Source organism: Papio anubis, chromosome 9, assembly GCF_008728515.1.
Source record: "Papio anubis isolate 15944 chromosome 9, Panubis1.0, whole genome shotgun sequence".
NCBI lineage: Eukaryota > Metazoa > Chordata > Mammalia > Primates > Cercopithecidae > Papio > Papio anubis.
Window position 1 is genome coordinate 45,609,727 of NC_044984.1, and position 23,437 is coordinate 45,633,163.

The 23,437-nt window shown below is 42.8% G+C and overlaps 1 protein-coding gene across 19 annotated transcripts in view; it reads left to right on the forward strand.

Annotated features, from left to right (window-relative positions):
• ATF1 (activating transcription factor 1) overlaps window positions 1–23,437 on the forward strand; it is a 67,198-nt gene that overhangs the window by 2,975 nt on the left and 40,786 nt on the right. For 8 of the 19 annotated variants that reach the window (XM_021922349.2, XM_021922338.2, XM_021922340.2 and 5 more), the window contains one exon: window positions 14,478–14,576. Coding sequence is in view for 16 of the 19 variants with exons in the window: in XM_021922338.2 (XP_021778030.1) it covers window positions 14,484–14,576 (93 nt within the window). In the remaining 3 variants the exon portion in view is untranslated. The other 11 variants (XM_031650461.1, XM_031650462.1, XM_031650464.1 and 8 more) reach the window with 6 other exon arrangements.

Below are 23,437 nucleotides of genomic sequence, written 5' to 3' on the forward strand. Positions count from 1 at the left end.
AAGAATTTATTACCAGTCAGATTTCTGGCTTCTCTCTCACTGTACAAATGGTTAAGTGAATGGTTTTTAAAAAAAAAAAAAAAAATCAGCCTGGCATGGTGGCTCATGCTTGTAATCCCAGCACTTTGGGAGGCTGAGGCGGGTGGATCCCCTGAGGTCAGGAGTTTGAGACTAGCCATGGCCAACATGGTGAAACCCTGTCTCTGCTAAAAATACAGAAAATTAGCCTGGTGTGGAGGCACGTGTGCCTGTAGTCCTAGCTACTTGTATGGAGGCTGAGGCAGGAGAATTGCTTGACCTGGGAGGCAGAGGTTGCACTGAGCTGAGATAGCGCCATTGTACTCCAGCCTGGGCGACACAGCCAGACTCTGTCTCAAAAATAATAATAATAATAATAATAATGAATAAATCAGTGTTTATCTCCTCTGTAAAGTTTTGATTAATGTGAAAAAGAATTCTAAGGCTAGTCTTAAGCTGGTGTATTTTGTGCTTTGAATTCATTTTTCTGTGTCAAAGGGTACTTTAGGATAAAACACAGGCTTAGAACACCTGTAAGTGGATCATGAGGTCAGAAGATCGAGACCATCCTGACCAACATGGTGAAACCCCATCTCTACTAAAAATACAAAAATTAGCTGGGTGTGGTGACGTGCGCCTGTAGTCCCAGCTACTCGGGAGGCTGAGGCAGGAGAATCTCTTGAACCCAGGAGGCGGAGGTTGCAGTGAGCCGAGATTGTGCCACTGCATCCAGCCTGGCAACAGAGTGAGACTCTATCTAAAAAAAATAAATAAATAAATAAAAAGCCCGCTTTTCAAGATGACCCAGCAAGCTGGTCCGTAACATACTTGGCTGCAGGTCCCTGAAACAAATGAAAGATTGGATGAAGTCTCCACCTTGTTTTATGTCCTTGGGAACTTGACCTTTTAACCTTGTGTGGTACTTTCTTTTGGTCCCCATCTTCAGGGAACAGGAATTTCAGGGTTCATGTCATAGTTAGCTCTAAAAATCATGTTAAATAGTTAAAAGCTGTTATAATATAAGCTCAAAATTAACTACTCTAGACTCCTTCTGGGAAAGTGAACAGAGACTGCCCTGTGCTGTAGCTCAGTAGCTAAGTTCTTGCACTTTTTTTTTTTTTTTTTTGAGTTGGAGTCTCGCTCTGTTGCCCAGGCTGGAGTGCAGTGGCACGATCTCGGCACACTGCAATCTCCACCTCCCAAGTTCAAGCGATTTGCCTGCCTCAGCCTCCCAAGTAGCTGGGACTACAGGTGTGTGCCACCATGCCGAGCTAATTTTTGTATTTTTAGTACAGATGGGGTTTCATCATATTGGGCAGGCTGGTCTCAAACTCATGACCTCAGGTGATCTGCCTGCCTCAGCCTCCTAAAGTGCTGGGATTCCAGGCATGAGCCACTGCACCCAGCCAGCCAGCTTTTGCACTTTCACGGCAGCAGTCCGGGTTCAGTTCCCCACCTAGGAAGTAAGTCGTTTCTGGTTTAATATCTGTGTGACCTTATCCTCTTCTCTGTGAACTGTTTTATATTTTCGTTTTTCTAAGCACCTGGGAGATTACCTTTGATAAAGTTCAAAAGCCGGAAATACCAGCCATTTGGCATAGAAACTTCTAAAAGGACTTTATTAAAGAGTGCTATGGTTAAAATCAGTTTAATTGAAAGCAGATGTTCAAGCTGTAACAGTCTGGACTCCTTGGGAAAAACGAAGCATCAGAGACCCCTTTCTTGGCCCTGTTCTTCCAAGGACTCCACCCCGAATCCAGTAATTCAATTAAGAAATTTAAAAACTGGCAGATGAAAAATCTTACAACCACTGTAGTCATCTTCTTGTGTCTTTCTGTGTAGCTATATAGGTGTTGTGTGTAATATATATATATATAAGAGCTCTGATTAATCGGCTTAAACAAAAACATTTAAATCAAATACTTTGAAAGCAAAATAAAAACTAATGCCTTTTAGTTCATGTAACTTTAGTAATCTTTGGGAAAGAAAAACAGCTTTAAAATTATTGATAAAAATGTTAGTCTTAAGTATGCAGGTCAGGTACTAAGTTTGTTAAATGATTTAAGGCCATAAACTGTTTCAATGACTTTTTTTTTCTTTCTTTTTTTTTTTTGTTTTGTTTTGAGACAGAGTCTCGCTCTGTTGCCCAGGCTGGAGCGCAGTGGTGCAATCTCGGCTCACTGCAAGCTCTGCCTGCCAGGTTCACGCCATTCTCCTGCCTCAGCCTCCCAAGTAGCTGGGACTACAGGCGCCCGCCACCACGCCCGGCTAATTTTTTTGTATTTTTAGTAGAGACGGGGTTTCACTGTGTTAGCCAGGATGGTCTCGATCTCCTGACCTCGTGATCTACCCGCCTCGGCCTCCCAAAGTGCTGGGATTACAGGCGTGAGCCACCATACCCAACCTGTTTCTTTGACTTTTAAAAATTGTTCAATTTACCCTACCTTAAAGCCATTAGATTATAGATAAGGCCTGGGGACATGTGGAGTTAGCCACACCCCTAGCTGTGCTGAAGAGTCAGCTCTTATCTGCACTTCTGCCTGGTGTGTCCTAGGCTAGGCTCTACACCTAGTACATAATTAAAATTCCTTACTAACCAGGGTTTTCACCAAAAGTAAAAGTCGCTAAAAGTTAAAATTGGAACATGTGATTGAGACTATTGAAGAGTCAGTTTTACATGTAAGGTGTGTAAGGAAAGTAGAATGTACTTTTGGTAAAAGATTATAAGAAGGCATGGAAATGTGGGGGTTTTTTGGCTAAAGGGTTAAAGAATTGTTCTAAGTTGGCCGGGCGCAGTGGCTCAAACCTGTAATCCCAGCACTTTGGAAGGTCGAGGCGGGCGGATCACCTGAGGTTAGGAGTTTGAGACCAGCCTGGCCAACATGGTGAAACCCCATCTCTACCAAAAAATACAAAAGTTAGCTGCTGGGCATGGTGGTGCGCACCTGTAGTCCCATCTATTCCAAAGGCTGAGGCAGGAGAAGCGCTTGAACCTAGCGGGGGAGGCTGCAGTGATCCGAGATTGCACCATTGCACTCCATCCAGCCTCGGTGCCAGAGCAAGACTCCATCTCAAAAAAAAAAAAATTCATACAGGAGGCATTATCAAATGTGAAATGGTGTTTTGCTTTGTATTATATTTACATAACTATATTATTGGTATATGTTCCAAAGTTACGGAAAACTCCTGTAATTCTAATATGATTTAGTGTGTGTTAGTAATTATAATCGTGATGCAAAATATTGTGTGCCACAGAAGTAACCACATTTCCTTATCATTTGTGGCTTTAATAGTGGCTCTCCTAAAACTTTTTATCATCCACAGACAATTGCTGTCTTGTTTTAATCCTGTTTAGAAGATGGTTTATAATCAGCTATAGAACTCTAGCAGGTGTTCTTTTTGTTTTTTTTTTGAGACGGAGTCTTGCTCTGTCACCCAGGCTGGAGTGCAGTGGTGCTATTTCGGCTCACTGCAAGCTCTGCCTCCCGGGTTCACGCCATTCTCCTGCCTCAGCCTCCTGAGTAGCTGGGACTACAGGCACCTGCCACCGTGCCCGGCTAATTTTTTGTGTTTTTAGTAGAGATGGGGTTTCACCGTGGTCTCGATCTTCTGACCTTGTGATCCGCCCGCCTCGGCCTCCCAAAGTGCTGGGATTACAGGCGTGAGCCACCGCGCCCGGCCAGCAGGTGTTCTTAAATGCAAGTTTCTAATAACTTTGGAAATTGTAACATTGGAATAGAGGAAACAACTTTCAGAACTCTCATGAAGAGCTAGAATGTTCATGAATATCAAATGAAACAGTTAACTGAATCAGCTGAACCAATAGAAAACTGAAGTAATCTTTTTAACTTGGATTAAAATGCTGCTGATCCTTTTTTGTTTTTCAGAGTCAAGGAAACTTTTCATTTGAGCTATTTACAGTTTGTAGCAATTGAGTAAAGTATATTGCTGTGAACGAAATTTGGAACATATTTGTTTCTCTATATCAGATTTCTCCAGAATTTAGAAACTAGTTGTGAGTATTCTTAACTTATGGCAATGTAGTTATTCACATAAGTGCAATAAGAATCTGTTTTCTTTTGTAACAGGATACAATTGGAGAAATTGGTTATTTTACCAAGGCTTTGACTGGAATGGTGTGCTTTCCTTTAAGGAATCAAACTTGACTTGTAGAGCCAATAAAAGCCCTTTGGGGAACTAGTCTCATACCTTGCCTACACAGTTCCTGTACGAGGTTTCTGACCTATGGTAAGTAAAGAATGTCACTTTCTCACCTGTCCAGGAACCCCAAGTTATCTTGGGACCTCAAAAGGAGAGAAATTTACCCAACTTATAGGTATTTGAGGATACAAACCCATGTCAGGGCTCGGCTTTTAAAAAAGTCTTATCTGAGATTCCTTATGAAACAGAGTTCCATCAAAGCCAATTAAAAAGCCTATGTGAAAAATCATTATTCTTGCTGCACTTTATACAAACAATCAGGCCAAATATAATAAAGCAAATCAGTCTTACCGTAATTTGTCTTTAGTAAAAATGGGAAACTGGAAAGAGAAATACTATGTTTCAAAAACTGTGGTATGCTTGTTATTAAATTCTAGTCTCCTTAATTGTTTTTAAGTTTGTTTCTGCAATTTAGGCTAACTCTGCTTATTCTTGTAAACCAACCAGTAATCTCTAACTGTTGCTCAGAAGAAACAAGAGGGATGGGTAATTTAAAAATCTGGATAACTATTCTAATTCTGGGCACATTACAATCAGCTAACAACCCCGTATCAGCTTAGTTCCAACAGTTGCCCAGTTAATGAAAAGCCTTCTAATTCAGTTTTTTATTTGGAATAACTTTACTTGTTTTGCTTTACTCTTCTTTTTTTTTCTTTCTTTTTGAGACAGAGTCTTGTTCTGTTGCCCAGGCTGGGCTGCAGTGGCACCATCTTGGCTCACTGTGGCCTCCGCCTCCCAGGTTCAAGCAGTTCTCCTGCCTCAGCTTCCCAAGTAGCTGGAATTACAGGCACACACCACAACGCCCAGCTAACTTTTGTATTTTTAGTAGAGACAGGGTTTCACCATGTTGGCCAGGCTGGCCTCGAACTTCTGACCTCAGGTAATCCACCCACCTTGGCCTCCCAAAGTGCTGGATTACAGGTGTGAGCCACTGTACCCAGCCTATTTTGCTTTACTCTTGTGGAATATATTGCTGTTATACTTTTTGCATAGGAATACAGGACAAGCTTACAGAATGTTTTCTTTTTTTTTTTTGAGATGGAGTCTTGCTGTGTCGCCCAGGCTGGAGTACAGTGGCATGATCTCTGCTTACCGCAAGCTCAGCCTCCAGAGTTCACGTCATTCTCCTGCCTCAGCCTCCAGAGCAGCTGGGACTACAGGCACCCGCCACCACGCCCAGCTAATTTTTTGTATTTTTTGTAGAGACAGGGTTTCATTGTGTTAGTCAGGATGGTCTCGATCTCCTGACCTCGTGATCTGCCTGCCTCGGCCTACCAAAGTGCTGGGATTACAGGCGTGAGCCACTGTGCCCGGCCTGAATGTTTTCTTATTAATCTTCCAGATGCCACCTTTTGTCGAAACTCGAGTTATGAATGAACCTTACCATACTGATGCTTTCTGACTGAGCTTTCTACCCTGAATGCGATAGACCCTCATAGGCAGGCAGGAATATCATTGCCCCTGTTTAGCCTGAAGAAGTTATAGAAGGTGGATCTTCGTCCCTCTGCAACCCTTAGGATTAAGGGTTCTCTTATAAAAGGTGGGGGGAATGTCAGAGTGTGTGAACCAGAGCAACTCCATCATAAGCAGGCTGGGTAAAATGGGGCTAAAACCTACTGACCCTGCATTCCCAGATGGTTAAGGCATTCTAAGTCACAGGATGAGATAGGAGGTCAGCACAAAATACAAGGCATAAAGACCTTAATGGCCGGGCACGGTGGCTCAAGCCTGTAATCCCAGCACTTTGGGAGGCCGGGACGGGCAGATCACGAGGTCGGGAGATCGAGACCATCCTGGCTAACACGGTGAAACCCCGTCTCTACTAAAAAGTACAAAAAACTAGCCGGACGTGGCGGCGGCGCCTATAGTCCCAGCTACTTGGGAGGCTGAGGCAGAAGAATGGCGTGAACCCGGGAGGCGGAGCTTGCAGTGAGCTGAGATCCGGCCACTGCACTCCAGCCTGGGCGACAGAGGAGACTACGTCTCAAAAAAAAAAAAAAAAAAAAAAGACCTTGATACAACAGGTTGCAGTAAAGGAGCCGGCCAAAACCCACCAAAACCAAAATGGCCTGAGAGTGACCTCTGGTCGTCATCATTGCTATACTCCCACCAGCGCCATGACAGTTCACAAATGCTATGGCAAAGTCAGGAAGTTACCCTGTATGGTTTAAAAAGGGGAGGCATGAAAAATCCACCCCTTGTTTAGCATGTCATCAACAACCATAAAAATGGACAACCAGCAGCCCTCAGGGCTGCTCTATGGAGTAGCCATTCTTTTATTCCTTTATTTTTTAAATAAACTTGCTTTTACTTCACACTGCGGACTTGCCCTAAATTATTTCTTGTGCGAGATCCAAGAACCCTCTGTTGGGGTCTGGATCAGGATCCCTGTCCTGTAACAGTAGCGTCTCACTGTGTTGCTCAGATTGATCTCAAACTCCTGAGCTCAAGCGATCTTATCGCCTCTGTCTCCCCAAGTGCTGGGATTACAGGTATGAGCCAACACACTCGACTGTATTTCTGCAAGTTTTGTTGTGCCTGAATTCCTTCATTCCTTTTTTCTTTTTCTTTTTTTGAGATGGAGTTTCACTCTTGTTGCCAGGCTGGAGTGTAGTGGTGTGATCTCAGCTCACTGCAACCTCCACCTCCTGGGTTTAAGTGATTCTCCTTCCTCAGCCTCCCAAGTAGCTGGGATTACAGGTGTGTGCCACCACCCCTGGCTAATTTTGTAGTTTTAGTAGAGACCGAGTTTCACCGTGTTGGTCAGGTGGTCTCGAACTCTTGACCTCAAGTGGTCCACCCACCTCGGCCTCCCAAATTTCTGGTATTACAGGTGTGACCAATGCACCCAGCCAAATTGCCCCATTTCTAAAGCTGGGGTGAGGTAACTGTCTAAATATATTTCTGTCTGTCTCTCTCTTTTAAGAGACAGGTGTCTCACTTTGTTACCCAGGCTGGAGTGCGCCTAGCCTTTTTTTTTCTTTCAACTTTTAAGTTCCAGGGTACATGCACAGGATGTGCAGGTTTATTACATAGGTAAACATGTGCCATGGTGGTTTGCTGCACAGAACAACCCATTACCTAGGTATTGAGCACAGCATCCATTAGCTATTCTTCCTAATGCTCTCCCTCCCCCCGCTGCACCCTCCTCCACAGGCCCCAGTGGGTGTGCTTCCCCCACCATGTGTCCATGTGTTTTCATCATTCAGCTCCTACTTATAAGTGAGAACATGCAGTGTTTGACGTTCTGTTCCTTTCTTAGTTTGCTGAGGATTACAGCTTCCAGCTCAGTCCATGTCCCTGCAGAGGACATTATATCTTTCCTTTTTATGGCTGCATAGTATTCCATGGTGTATATGTACATGTTCTTAATCCAGTCTGTCATTGATGGGCATATGGGTTGATTCCATGTCTTTGCTATTGTGAATAGTGCTGCAGTGAACATATGTGTGCATGTATCTTTATAACAGAATGATTTATATTCCTTTGGGTATATAGTATTGCTGGGTCAAATGGTATTTCTACCTCTAGATCTTTGAGAAATTGCTACCCTGCCTTCCATAATGGTTGAACTAATTCGCACTCCCACCAGCAATGTAAAAGCATTCCTTATTCTCCACAACCTCGCCAACATCTGTTGTTGACTTTTTAATTGCCATTCTTTTTGTTTTGTTTTGTTTTGTTTTGTTTTGTTTTGAGACAGAGTCTCGCTCTGTCACCCAGGCTGGAGTGCAGTGGCCGGATCTCAGCTCAATGCAAGCTCCACCTCCTGGGTTCACGCCATTCTCCTGCCTCAGCCTCCCGAGTAGCTGGGACTACAGGCGCCTGCCACCTCACCCGGCTAGTTTTTTGTATTTTTTAGTAGAGACGGGGTTTCACCGTGTTAGCCAGGATGGTCTCGATCTCCTGACCTTGTGATCCGCCTGTCTCGGCCTCCCAAAGTGCTGGGATTACAGGCTTGAGCCACCGCGCCTGGCCTTGTTTTGTTTTTTGAGACACAGTCTCATTCTACTGCCCAGGCTAGGGTGCAGTGGCACAATCTTGGCTCACTGCAATCTCCGCCTCCTGGGCAGCCTCCCGAGTAGCTGGGACCACAGTTGCCCAGGATGCTGGCTGATTTTTTTTTTCTTGAGACTGAGTCTTGCTCTGTTGCCCAGGTTGGAGTACAGTGGTGCGATCTCTGTTCACTACAACCTCTCCACCTCCTGGGTTCTGGCGATTCTCCTGCCTCAGCCTTCCAAGTAGCTGGGACTACAGGTGCCCGCCACCACGCCCAGCTTGTTTTTGTATTTTAGTAGAGATGGGGTTTAGCCATGTTGGCCAGTCTGGTCTCAAGGTCCTGACCTCAAGTGATCTGCCCGCCTCGGCCTCCCAAAGTGCTGCGATGACAGGTGTGAGCCACCACACCAGGCCAGTAATCGCCATTTGACTGACGTGAGATGGTATCTCATCGCGGTTTTGATTTACATTTCTCTAATGATCAGTGATGTTGAGCTTAAAGAGTTCTTAGTTTATTGTCTAGCATATAATGTTTGCAAGTTTTTTTTTCTTTTTTTCTTTTTTTTTTTGGAGACGGAGTTTCACTCTTGTTGCCCAGGCTGTAGTGCATTGGCACAATCTCACCTCACTGCAACCTCTGTCTCCCAGGGTCAAGCAATTCTCCTGCCTCAGCCTCCCGAGTAGCTGGAATTACAGGCATGCGCCACCATGCCTGGCTAATTTTTCTTTTTTTTTAGTAGAGATGGGGTTTCTCCATGTTGGCCAGGCTGGTCTTGAAGTCCTCACCTCAGGTGATCCACCCACCTCAGCCTCCCAAAGTGTTGGGATTACAGGCGTGAGCCACCGCGCTTGGCCGCAAGTTTTCTTAAAAGTGTCCTGCCTTCCCTGACATTTTCTGTGTCAGCAAGGTCTCAGGCCACCAAGATTTCTCAGTTCCTTCTATTGCCATTGATGGTGCTTCTGAAGTGGTGTTTCACTACTCCCTGGTTTCTGCCTGATTTTGGGTTATCTCCTGTTAAGCTTATATATGCTAACTGGGGGCTTACTTTATTTTTACAGAAAATGCATTCGTACACATAAAATTTATTCTGTATTGAACAAGTTTTTAACACATTGTTAATCTTAACCTCAATTTTAGAAATAATAGCTTAAAAAAAGTGAACAAATAAAGGTTATATTCTGATAACAGTAAAATAGTATATACTGTTGTTTATGAAATGAAACTATAAAGTTGTTTTTATTTTAGAAAAAGCTTTATTTGATATGTTGATTCTTCATGTATGCAATAATGGAAAATATGTTATCTTTTTTTTTTTTTTTTTGAGATGATGGGCTCTCGCTGTGTTCCCCAGGCTGGTCTCGAACTCCTGGGGGTTGCTGAAGCAATCCTCCTGCCTTAGCCTCCTAAGTAGCTGGAATTATAAGTGTGCACCCTGTTAGTTATCTGTTTTGTAGGAAAGGTGGTTATAATTATTGTCCAAAATGTTACTTGTTGATTATAGTGGCTTTTACTGTTATGTGTGTTTTTTTGTTGATCATATTAGTTTCTATAGAAGTAGGAATGTATCTTACTTTTTTGAAACAGGGTCTTGCTGTCACCCAGGCTGGAATGTTAGTGGCACGATCATGGCCCACTGCAACCTCAACCTCCTGGGCTCAAGTGATCCTCCAGTATCAGTGGGCGCCCCCCTCTCCAGCACCCCCACCTCCTGCAGGATCTGGGACCACAGGCATGTGCCACCACACCTTGCTAATTAAAAAAAATTTTTTTATGGAGACGAGGTCTTGCTACATTGTCCAAGATGGAGAAGTAGGAATTCTTAAGGATATTGTTACGGAGGGAAAAAACAAAGGTATCATTTCTAGTAATTAACAAGATCAAAACAAAAGTATCATTTCTAGTAATTAACAAGATTATAAAAACTCTTTTATAGTTTCAGTGCTTTAGGATTACATCTTCTTTTTTCTTCTTTGCTCTGTATTCTTACATTTTCTGAAGTAGGGTATTTAAAAGGTATTTTTAGTAGAGATATTATGCAGAAGGTACCTGATTTTGTCTTTTCTGTTTGTATATTTGTCTGTGGGATTACCTTGTATTAGTGTAGATTAAAAAGCACTGAATTGACCAGTGTGACTGATGCCTGTAATCACAGCACTTTAGGAGGCCAAGGTGGGTGGATCGCTTGAGCTCAGGAGTTCAAGGCCGAAACCTTGTCTCCACAAAAAATTTTAAAAATTAGCCGTATATGGTGATATGTGCCTGTGGTCCCAGCTGCTTGGGAGGCTGAGGTGTGAGGATCACTTGAGCTCAGGAGATTGAGACTGCAGTGAGCTGTAATCACACCACTGCACTCCAGCCAGGGTCACAGAGCAACACCCTGTCTCAAAAAAAGAAAAAAAAAAAAGAAGGAGGAAAACACTAAGACTCTGGTAATGGATGGACAAATGATATGACCAGATAACTCACACAACTAATGGAGAATTAAAGAAATATGAAACAATGTACATTTTTTGCCTATCAAATTAATTATTTCTATTGCTTCCTTACGTGCTTTTGATAAACTGTATTCATTCAGAACACTTTAAATATTTCCTACGTAATTCCCTTACATTAAGTAATTCTCTTTTTTGGAACTACAGAAAAAAATCTTAATTACAGAAAAAGGTTTATGCACCAGAGATGTTTATGACAGTATTGTTTTGGTAAAAAAAATACAATTTATGCACATTCCCTGGATGCTGTATTATGTAGTCTTTCTTTCTTTCTTTCTTTCTTTATTTATTTTTGAGATGGAGTCTGGCTCTGTTGCCCAGGCTGGAGGGCAGTGGCACAATCCCAGCTTACTGCATCCTCTGCCTCCTGGGTTCAAGCGATTCTCCTGTTGAGTAGCTGGGATTACAGACATGTGCCACCACACCCAGCTAATTTTTTGTATTTTTAGTAGAGATGGGGTTTCCCCCTGCTGGCCAGACTGATCTCAAACTCCTGACCTCAGATGATCTGCCCACCTCGGCCTCCCAAAGTGCTGGGATTACAGGGATGAGCCACACCGCCCGGCCTATGTAGCCTTTAAATATGTTTCTATTTAAAACCTAGAAGATATGTATGATAAATAAAAACAGGATACAAAATGTGAGGATACAAAGTAGTACATGTAATATGGTTATGATTTTAAGTAAAGTTGTGGAAATAGAAGACTACAAGAAATTAGACAATATTGTGATTAATATCTGTCATCCTGTTTTCTTTCTTTTTTTTTTTTTTTTTTCCGAGTAGGTGGGAGTACCGCTGCCCGCCCCCACCCCCGGGTAGTTTTTTGTATTTTTAGTAGAGATGGGGTTTCACCATGTTAGCCAGGATAGTCTCGATCTCCTGACCTCGTGATCCACCCGCCTCAGCCTCCCAAAGTGCTGGGATTACAGGCTTGAGCCACCGCGCCCGGCTCTGTTTTCTTTCTATTGTGTATTTTCCGTGTAAGAAGAAAAAGACTAGTGATGTATTTGAGGGAAAAAAATTTAAACTACTTTCTGTGTGAAGCGATTTCATCGTGTGAAGCGATTTTCCAATGACTAAAAACAATAGCTTCAATTCAGTTGTTAAAAATGAATTTGGGCTGGGCATGGTGGCTTACACCTGTAATCCCAGCACTTTGGGAGGCCAAGGCAGACAGTAATTACTTGAGCCTAGGCATTCAAGACCAGCCTGGGCAACATGGCAAAACCGCATCTGTACAGAAAAGACCCCCCCAAAATTAATCAGGCATGGTGGTATGCACCTGTAGTCCTAGCTCCTCAGGAGGCTGAGGTGGAAGGATGGGTTGAGCCTGGGAGGTCAAGGCTGCAGTGAGCTGAGATTGGACCATTACACTCCAGCCTGGGCAGTGGAGCAAGACCCTGTCTCAAAAAAAAAAAAAAAAAAAAAGTTTTCTGACTTAGAAAAAAGGAAGAAGAAAATATGTAGGCTTAAATCCACAGTTACTAATTCAGTGAAGCCAAGGGGCAGCTACCTAGTTGCCCTCTCTCTCTAATTGTGGAAAAATACACGTAACAGAATTTACCATCTTTTTTTTTGAGACAAAGCTGGAGTGCGGTAGTGTGATCTCAGTTCACTGCAACCTTGACTCCTGGGCTGAAGCAATCTTCTCGCCTCAGCCTCCTGAGTAGCTGAGACTACAGGAGCATACTACCATGCCCAGCTAATTTGTTATTTTTTGTAGAGACAGGTTCTTACTATGTTGCCAGGTCTGGTCTCTCCTGGGCTCATGTGATTCTTGGGCCTCAGTTTCCCAATGTGTTGGGATTATAGGCGTGAGCCACCAAACCTGGCCATATTAACCTTTTTTTTTTTTTTTTGAGACAGAGTCTCGCTCTGTCACTAGGCTGGAGTGCAGTGGTACGATCTCGGCTCACTGCAACCTCTGCCTCCCGGATTCAAGCGATTCTTCTGCCTCAGCGTCCCGACTAGCTAGGACTACAGGTGCACACCACCACGCCCAGCTAATTTTTGTATTTTTAGTACAGCCGAGGTTTCACCATGTTGGCCAGGATGGTCTTGATCTCTTGACCTCGTGATCCATCCACCTCGGCCTTCCAAAGTGCTGAGATGACAGGCGTGAGTCTCCGCACCTGGCCATATTAACCATTTCTAAACATACAGTTCTATAGTGTTAAGTACATTCATAGTGTGTACAACCAATGTCCAGAGCTTTTTTTTTTTTTTTGAGACAGTCTCCCTCTGTCACTCAGGCTGGATTGCAGTGGCACAATCCCACTCACTGCAACCTCCGCCTCCCAGGTTCAAGCAATTCTTGTGCCTTAGCCTCCCAAGTAGCTGGGATCACAGGCACCCGCTACCACCCCTGGCTAATTTTTTTTGTATTTTAGTAGAAACCATGTTGCCCACGCTGGTCTTGAACTCCTCAGCTCAGGCAGTCCACCTGCCTTGGCCTTCCAAAGTGCTAGGATTATGGCCTGGAGCCACCACACCCAGCCCAGAACTTTTTCATGCCCATTAAACAGCGACTCTCCATTTCCTCCTTCCCCTAGTCCCTGATAGCCACCATTCTACTTCCTGTTTCTATGGAGTTTGCTACTCTAGATACGTCAAATTAGTGGAATCATAAAGTTTTTGTGTTTTTATGACCGGGTTATTTCACTTAGCACAATATGCTCAAGGTTCATCCATGTTGTAGCATGTGACAGGAGTTTCTTCCTAAGGCTGAACAATATTCCATTGTATGTACAGTCACTATTTTATTTATCCATTAATCCACTGATGAATATTTGGGTTGCTTCCACCTTTTGGCTATTGTGAATAATAATGCTGCCCTGGACATAGGTGTGCAAATACTCTGAGACCCCGCTTTCAATTCTTCTGGATATATACGCCAACAAGTGAAATTGCTCTGTTTTTGTTTGAGGGACTGCCATAGCATTTTCCATAATAGCTGTACCACTTTACATTCCCACCAGCACAGTAGTGTACAAGGGTTCCAGTTTCTCCACATCCTTGCCAACACTTAGTATTTTCTGTGTCTTGATATTACCCATTCTAATGGGTATGTATGAGGTGATATTTCATTGTAGTTTTCAGTGCATTTCCTTAATAGTTAGTGATATTGAGCATCTTTTCATATGCTTGCTGGCTAACCCTCTCTTTTTTTTTTTGCCTTTGCAGATAACCTTTAAAAACATTAAATTCTGTCTAAATCTTTTACCAGCTTCTTTGTTAGTGGTTCTCTCCCTATTTGCTGTATTTAATCTCTCATAGCTCATTTATTCTCATTCTTACCCAGCCTACATATCCTGAAGTTGATTATCTAAGTTTTCTAGAACCTATTTAGAACCTCCTTAGGTATAGTTTTATTTATTTGTTCAACTTTTACTCAGTAAATTCTCTATATAAAAAACTGTATGTGCACTGAGAAACTTCCCTAGAGACAGATATGTTTGTGTCCATAGACAGGAAGAGTGTAATCATTTTTCAATGGGATAACATTTGAAAATTTAATCATCTTAATTTACGTTCATATGTGCCTTTTATTACATTTAAACATGTTTTTGTGGACCAAAATTCAAAAAAATTAAAGAATATGCAAAGTCCCCTTTCTATCTCTATACCATTGCTACCAGTTCTTTTCCAATGAGGCAACCAAATGATCAATTTTTATATGACTCTATAGTATACTTTAAATATTCTGTATCATATTTAATTTTAACTGACTTTTTCCCCCTTGTAGTTGATTATGGAAGATTCCCACAAGAGTACCACGTCAGAGACAGCACCTCAACCTGGTTCAGCAGTTCAGGGAGCTCACATTTCTCATATTGCTCAACAGGTAAGGGAGGGACCGGCCAAAATACTGAGCTCGTTAGGAATATTTTATATGCAGATTAATCTCTTGTTTCAGACTGATTATTAATGTGTTTTATTTTTATTTATTTTATTTTTTTATTTTTATTTTTTGAGACAGATTTTTGTTCTAGTTGCCCAGGCTGGAGTGCAATGGCACAATCTCGGCTTACTGAAACCTCCGCCTCCTGGATTCAAGCAGTTCTCCTACCTCAGCCTCGCAAGTAGCTGGGACTACAGGCATCTGCCACCATACCTGACTATTTTTTGTATTTTTAGTAGAGATGGGGTTTTACCATGTTGGCCAGGCTGGTCTCAAACTCCTGATCTCAGGTATTCCACTCACCTTGGCCTCCCAAAATGCTGTGATTACAAGTGTGAGCCACCACACCCAGCATTAATGTTTAAAAAAAAAAAAAAAGGAAAGGCCAGGCGCAGTGGCTCATGCCTGTAATCCTGGCACTTTGGGAGGCCAAGGTGGGCGGATCATGAGGACAGGAGTTCGAGACTAGCCTGACCAACGTGGTGAAACCCTGTCTCTAATAAAAATACAAAAATAAGCCAGGCGCAGTGGCGGTTGCCTGTAATTCCAGCTACTCAGGAGGCTGAGGTAGAAGAATCACTTGAGCCTGGGAGGTGGAGGTTGCAGTGAGCACAGACCATGCCACTGCACTCCAGCCTGGGCAACAGAGCAAGACTCCATATCATAAAATTAAATAAAAAATACAGTAGAAAACCAAGCAAAAAAAGACTGTATAAAATGTTAAAATATAGGAAAAGAAGGTGGCCTTTAAATATCTTGTCAAGATCATTTGGTTTTATTTTCTTTTAAACTAAGTATGTAGTCGTCCCTCAGTATCTGTGGGAGATTGGTTCCAGGACCTCCCACAGATACCAAAATCTGTGATGCTTAAAGCTCCTGATAGAAAATGGCATAGTGTTTGTATATAACCTACATATTTTCCTGTATACTTTAAATCATTTCTAGATTACTTTTAATACGTAATACTATGTAAATGCTATGTCAATAGTTATATTGTATGACAAGAAAAAAAGTCTCTACATGTTCGGTATAGAGAAATTTTTTTTCCTGAATATTTTCGATCTGTGGTTGGTTGACTCCACGGATGTGAAACTCATGGATGCAGAACCCATGAATAAAGAGGCCTAACCATATTTAGAGTTGTTTCCTTTGTTTTTGTTTTTCGAGATGGAGTCTCGCTCTGTCGCCTAGGCTGGAATGGAGTGGCACGGTCTCAGGTAACTACAACCTCCGCCTCGCAGGTTCAAGCGATTCTCCTGCCTCAGCCTTCCGAGTAGCTGGGATTATAGGTGCCTGCCACCACACCCAGCTAATTTTTTGTATTTTTGGTAGAGACAGGGTTTCACCATGTTGGTCAGGCTGGTCTCAAACTACTCCTGACCTCAGGTGATCCACCCACCTCAGCCTCCCAAAGTGCTGGGATTACAGGCGTGAGCCACCGCGCCCGGCCAAAAAAGTTTTAAAAATTAGCTGGGTGTGGTGGCACTACAACACCTGTAGTAACAGCTACTTGGCTGAAGCAGGAGGATTGTTTGAGCCCAGGAGTTCAAGGCAGCAGTGAGCTATAACCATGTCACTGCACTCCAGCCTTGGGTGACAGAGTGAGACCCTATCTCCAAAAAAAAAAAATGCATGAGTGTAAGAGCCATTTAAAGTGCAAGATTAGACTAATGAATTTTAATGTTAACAGAATACACAAAGTTCAGACTGTACATATCAAATAACCTTTAAGAAACTATAACTTGCTGAGTTTTGATGTTGTATCAAAGAATACAAGTAAATGAAAAGGCTATTAAAACACTACATATCTTTTCTAATTGCATATCTATGTGAGGGCGGATTTTCTTCATATAATTCAACCAAAACAATGTATGATAACATAATGTTGAATCAGAAGAGATTTCAACTGTTTTCTTTTTCTTTTTTTGTTTGTTTGTTTGTTTGTTTTTTGAGACAGAGTCTTGCTCTGTTGTCCAGGCTGGAGTGCAGTGGTGTGATTTCGGTTCATTGCAACCTCTTCATCCTGGGTTCAAGTCATTCTCCTGCCTCACCTTCCTGAGTAGCTGGGAATACAGGTGCCCACCACCATGGCCAGCTAATTTTTGTATTTTTAGTAGAGATGGGGTTTCACCATGTTGACCAGGCTGGTCTCGAACTCCTGACCTCAAGTGATCCACCCACCTCGGCCTCCCAAAGTGCTGGGATTACAGGCATGAGCCACTGTACCCGGCTGATTTCAGCTGTTTTCTATTAAGCCAGATATTAAGGAAATTTGCGGAAATGTAAAACAATGCCATTTCTCTCACTAATTTTTTTTTGAAACTGTATTAATGGAAATAGGTATGGTAACATGTAATGGATTTGGTATTGTATTTTGAAATGAACTGTTAACTTTTTTAAATTTAATTTTAAATATAGTAAGTTTTGTTTTGTTTTGTTTTGTTTTTGAGACGGAGTCTCGCTCTGTCGCCCAGGCTGGAGTGCAGTGGCTGGATCTCAGCTCACTGCAAGCTCCGCCTCCTGGGTTCACGCCATTCTCCTGCCTCAGCCTCCCGAGTAGCTGGGACTACAGGCACCCGCCACCTCGCCGGCTAGTTTTTTGTATTTTTTAGTAGAGACGGGGTTTCACCATGATAGCCAGGATGGTCTCGATCTCCTGACCTCGTGATCCGCCCGTCTCGGCCTCCCAAACTGCTGGGATTACAGGCTTGAGCCACCACGCCCGGCCTGTCGTAAGTATTAATAAATATAACTCAAATAATTTTGGGGGGTCCTCAGTAAGTTTTAAGAATGTTGAAAGGATTTGTGACCAAAAGGTTTGAAAACCAGTGACCCAAAGGGTTAATCCTTTAAGCTTGATATATCCTTCTGCATTATTTGGCTATATCTGTGAAGAATAGCAGTGTCTTCTCCAAATGGTGCTAGAAAAATAAGGCGGAGTCTTTCTTTGATTATTTTTCTGTTAATAGAGCCCTTTACAGAAATGTTCTAATTCAGTTGGCTTACTTATATATATATTTCAGTTATTTTAGTTAGATGTGACTCTTCTCCAAATTTCCTCAGAAGCATATTTACGGTGAGGTGAAATAAATACATTTCTAGGTAGTAAATCATTTTATAGTGATTTTTAAAAATAATATGGCTGGGAGGCCGGGCGCAGTGGCTCACGCCTGTAATCCCAGCACTTTGGGAGGCTGAGGCGGGTAGATCACGAGGTCAGGATCAGCCTGGCCCAAATGGTAAAACCCCATCTCTACTAAAAATACAAAAATCAGCTGGGCATGGTAGCATGCACCTTTAATCCCAGCTACTCGAGAGGCAGAGAACTGCTTGAACCGGGGAGGTTGCAGTGAGCCGAGATCGTACCACTGCACTCCAGACTGGGTGACAGAGTGAGACTCTGTCTCAAAACAAAAAAAAAAAATGGCTGGCCACGATGGCTCACACCTATAATCCCAGCACTTTGGGATACTGAGGATCACTTGAGCCCAGGAGTTTGAGACCAGCCTGGGCAACATAGTGAGACTCTGTCTCTACTAAAAAATTTAAAAAGTTAGCCAGGTGTGGAGGCGTTTGTCTGTATTTCTAACTACTCAGGAGGCAGAAGTGAGAGGACCACTTGAACCCTAGAGGTCAAGGCTGCAGTGAGCCGTGATTGCACCATTGCACTCCAGGCTGGGTAACAGAGCATGATCCTGTCTCAAAAAAAAAAAAAATTACGTAAAGGAAACAGTATTTTACAATAATTCAGTATAAACTGGGGATATAGCAGTGAACAAAAGTCTCAGCTCTCCTGGAACTTATATTCTAATTTTGGAGAGACAAGCAACAAAACATATCAGTTGGTAATATGTGCCATGGAGACAAAGCAGGATAGGAGAGAGACGGAGTTAGTGGTGGAGGACAGGGGACTTCTCTTTTTATACAAGGTAGTCAGAGACATATGTCTGAGGAAATACCTGTTCAATTATATGGACCAACAGTTATAAAACTGTGAGACTAATATGTGCTTGATACGGTCAAGGAACACCGAGGTGGCCAGTGTGTTGGGAGAGAGACTGATAGAGGATGACGCAGAGAGGGTTGGGGTGCGAAGAGGGGAGAGTGCCAGATAATGCAGGGCATATGCCACTGTAATATTTTTGTGTTTTAATCTGGGTAACATGGGGAACCTTTAGAGTGTTTTGAGTAGAAACATTATCTGGCATATCTTAAAAGAATCCCTCAGACTGTTTTGTGGAGTAGAAACAGGAAAACCAGTTAGAAGGCATTACAGTAATGTACATGGGAGATGACAATGGCTTGTACCAATGTGGTAGCTGTGGTAGTGATGAGACAAAGTTAAGATTCTGGATATATATTGGTTGTAAAGCCAATAGTATTTGCTTTTGGATTGGATGTGGAGTTTTAAATAAAGGAAGGAGCCAAGATTGATGTCACAGTTTTGGTTTGAGCAACTGTAAGAATGAAATTACTTGAGCTGGGCATGGTAGTGCACGCGTGTAATCCCATCTGCTTGAGAGGCTCAGGTGGGAGGACTGCTTGAGCCCAGGAGTTCCAGACCAGCCTGGGCAACATAGTGTAGACCCACCCTGTCTCAAAAAAAAAAAAAAAAAAAAAAAAATATATATATATATATGCGCACACACATGTATATATATAATTGTCATTTATTGACAACACTGGAGAATGTTTTCCGTTTTCTTTTTGGGGGAATGTTGGCAATCAGGAATTTGGTTTTTAGGCATGTTATGTCTGTACTAGTATCTGTGTTGGTTTTCTGTGCTGCAGAACAAATCACCACAAAGCTAATAGCTTAAAACAACACACATTTATTATCTCACAGTTTTTGTGGGGTCTGGCATATCTTAAGTGGGTTCTTTGCTTTGGGGTCTCACATCAAACTGCAATTGAGGCATTGGCTAGGGCTGAATTCTTAGCAGGAGGCTAGACTAGAGAAGAATCTACTTCCAAGCTCACTTAGTTTGTTGGCAGAATTCGTTTCATTGTGGCTATAGGACTGAGTGCTTCAGTTTTTTGGTTGGTTCTTGGCTGGAGGCTGCCCACAGCTCCTAATGGCCACCAGTAACTCCCTGCCATGTGATCCTCTCTGTATGCAGTTCACTGCATGGCAGCCTGCTTCAAGTCCAGCAGGAGAGTGAGAGCAAGGCTGCTAGCAAGACAGAGTCTTATACATAATATAATCAAAGGAATGACATCCCATTTCCTTGTGATAAAACATGACATCCCATCATCTTTGCCTAATAAGGTTGGTTAGAAGCAAGTCACAAGTCCCTCCCACTCTCAAGGGGAGAGGTTTAGACAAAGTCCCAAACACCAGGAGCTGCAGATCATGGGAGCCACCCTAAAATCTGTTGGGCAGACCATCCAAGTAGATTTATCCAGTAGGCAGCTAGAAACATGAGTCTGGGGTCCAGGAGAGAGGTCCAGACTAGAAATCTAAATTTAGGAGCTGTGGCTATATAGGTGGTATTTATAATCATGGAATGATTTCCAGACTCCCCCTAGGATGTAGAAAGCTGGAAAGAATGTTACTCTTACCCTAAAACAAAAATATGTTGTATGTTCTATAAAATAATAACAAACTCATAGAGGTGGGGTGTGGGCGTGGCTCACCTGTGGCAGAGCACATTAAGAAAGCAGGGCTGCATACCAGCAGGAAAATTAATGAATTGCTAAAGTCCAAGCGTAGGCAAGCGTGAGCATGTAGAATCCTTGGGAGCTACAGACACAAAGACAGTTCGTACCCTCTTGTAGGTTTTTCTCCGAGGACCTCCAACAGTTGCTTAGGAGAAAAATGGGGCTGGGGACACAAGGAAGACCAGAGAATGCCTTGGTAGGTGGTATAGGCCTACTTGGACCTTTTTTTCCTTTGGAAAAAAAATCTTTAAGCCACTAGGAGAAAGGGGATAAACCCTGTTTTCCATTGTGTCTGGGAAAAGTTAAAAGAAAAAGAAAACCCACAAACCCTGAGGAAATGGCAGGAAACTGTTAAGGGCTTAGACTGTTAAGAGTTTTTCTGCCACTGGGAGAAAGCCCCAACCCCTGTAACCAAGGGACATAGAGCCTCCCTGAGACTGAGACTGGACCAGGACAACAGAGAACCTCCCTGTTGCTGCTGTCAAGTCAAGCAATAGCAATCTACCCCTGGGGGAGGGACAAGAATATGGAGAGAGCCTCTTTGGGGCAGAAGCACAGATGAAGCCTAAGGCTGAGTATGTGGCAAGAACAATGAGAAAAACCCTCTGACATACCAGCCCCACCCTAAGCAGAAAGTCACGCTAGAGGAATTTGAAGCTGGTAGTACTCTTAAGGTAATTCAAACAACAACAAAATCCAAACCCAGCTCAATTGTTGAACAGATGACTCAACCCCTTCCCTACACCTACACACACACCCCCTAGTGAAGAGGTGTACCCTCTTGTTTTCCCATTTCTGAAGATAAATACTATTTACTTTAGTCTGTACTGTCTTACCCATGATGTCTATCATTCAGGCAAAAATTACAAAACATATACCAAAAGCACACAAAAAACTCACTGTCAAAAAACAAAACAATAAACAGAACCAGACTCAGGATAATAACCCAGCTTGGAACTATCAGAGAGTGAATTTCAAATAACAATGGATAATATGTTAAAGGCTCCAGTGGGAAAGGTGGAAAACATGCATGGACAGCTGGGGAATTTCAGCAGAGGGTTGGAAACTATATGAAAAAGTCAAATGGAAATGTCAGAAATAAAAATGGTGTGGTAGCTCACGCTTGTAATCCCAGCACTTTAGGAGGCCGAGGCAGGCAGATTGCTTGAGCTCAAGAGTTCAAGACCAGCCTGGGCAACATGGCAAGCCTCCATTTCTACTAAAATTACAAAACAAAACAAGCCAGGCATGGTGGTGCACACCATGTGGTCCCAGCTACTCAGGAGGCTGAAGTGGGAGGATTGCTTGAGCCCAGTGGGCAGAGGTTGCAGTGAGCCAACATCGCACCATTGCACTCCAGCCTAGGTGTCAGAGTGAGGCCTTGTCTAAAAAAAAAAAATGGTGACACAGGTAAAGTACGTGTTTATAGTAGACTTGACACAGCTAAGTAAAGAATCAGTGAACTTGAAGATAGGTCAGTAGAAATTACCCACAGTGAAAACAGAGAACAAAGGAAAGGACAGAGAGAAAAATAGAGCATCCAAGAACTGTGGAACGATGTCTCTTTAACGTGGGTGTAGTGTGATCAAAGTCATGTGACTAGATGGGATGACTGAAGGGTAAGTATTATAGAGATGAGTCAATGGATCTGGGCTTCCTTAGCATTTGGAGTTTGGGGAGATTGAAGAGGGATTGTCAGTGAGGTAGGAGGAAAATCAAGAGTAACTCAAATCTTGGAAATCAGCATGAGTGATGGTCAGCTGTGTAAAATGTGGCTGATAGGTCAAATAAGATGAGGAATAAAAATTAACTTTTATAGCCAATCTTTTTTTTTTTTTTTTTTTTGTGAGATAGAGTCTCATTGTGTCACCCAGACTGGTATGCAGTAGCATGAACATAGCTCACTGCAGCCTTGACCCCCTGTGTTGAAGCAGTTCTCCCACCTCAGCTCCCCAAGTAGCAGGGACCACAAGTGTGTGCCATCACATCTGGCTAATTTTTTTGTATTTTTTTGTAGAGATGGGGTTTTGCAGTGTTGCCCAGGCTGGTCTCAAACTCCTAAGCTCAAATAATCCACCCATCTCAGCCTCCCAAAGTGCAGTGCTGGCATGCATGAGCCATGCAACTGGCCCTTTTTTTTTTTTTTGGAAACCGAGTATTATTCTGTTGCCTAAGCTGGAGTGCAGTGGCATGATCATATTTCTTTAGCCTCAAACTCGTGCCCTCCAGTGATCCTCCTGCCTTTGCTTCCTGAGTAGATGGAACTGGTTCCTATTATTCACAGATTCTGTATTTGCAAATTTGCCTACTTGATAAAATTCTAACTCGAAAAACAATACTCATGGTACTTTTGCGGTTATTCATGGACATGTGCCAAGTGGCAAAAAATTTGAGTCATTCCCTGTATTCCTAGCTGAAGTCAAACAAGGTGACGCTGTTTCTTCTTGCATCAGCTCTCATAGTATAAACAATTGGCTTCTTTGCAGTCTAGTTAGTATAACTACATTTTTTGCATTTTTCTCCTTTTTGTTGGTGATTTTGCTATTTAAAAATGACTGCCAGGTGTAGTACAAAGTGCTATCTTGTGTTCTAAGTGCAAGAAGGCTGTGATGTGCCTTATGGAGGAAATACATGTGTTAGATAAGTTTCATTCAGGCATGAGTTAACAGTGCTATCGACTGTGATACGTAGTTCAGTGTTAATATATATTAAATGAGATCTTTTTTTTTTTTTTTTTTTGAGACAGAGTCTCGCTCTGTTGCTCAGGCTGGAGTGCAGTGGCGCGATCTCAGCTCACTACAACTTCCACCTCCACCTCCTGGGTTCCAGCGGTTCGGGTAGCTGGGACTACAGGCGCACGCCACCACGCCTGGCTAATTTTTGTAATTTTACTAGAGACGGGGTTTCACCATGTTGGCCAGGCTGGTCTTGAACTTCTGACTTCAGGTGATTCACCCACCTTGGCCTCCCAAAGTGATTGCAGGTGTGAGCCAGCACGCCTGGCCTGTTTACTGTTTATTTTTAGTAGTTCTTGCTCTATTTTAGATTTTGGACTGATAATTTAGAATCTAGAATCTTTAGAATATAAGTGAACCAGTGGACAGAGAAGTAGTATGAAGTTCTGGCTGAGTGCAGTGGCTCAC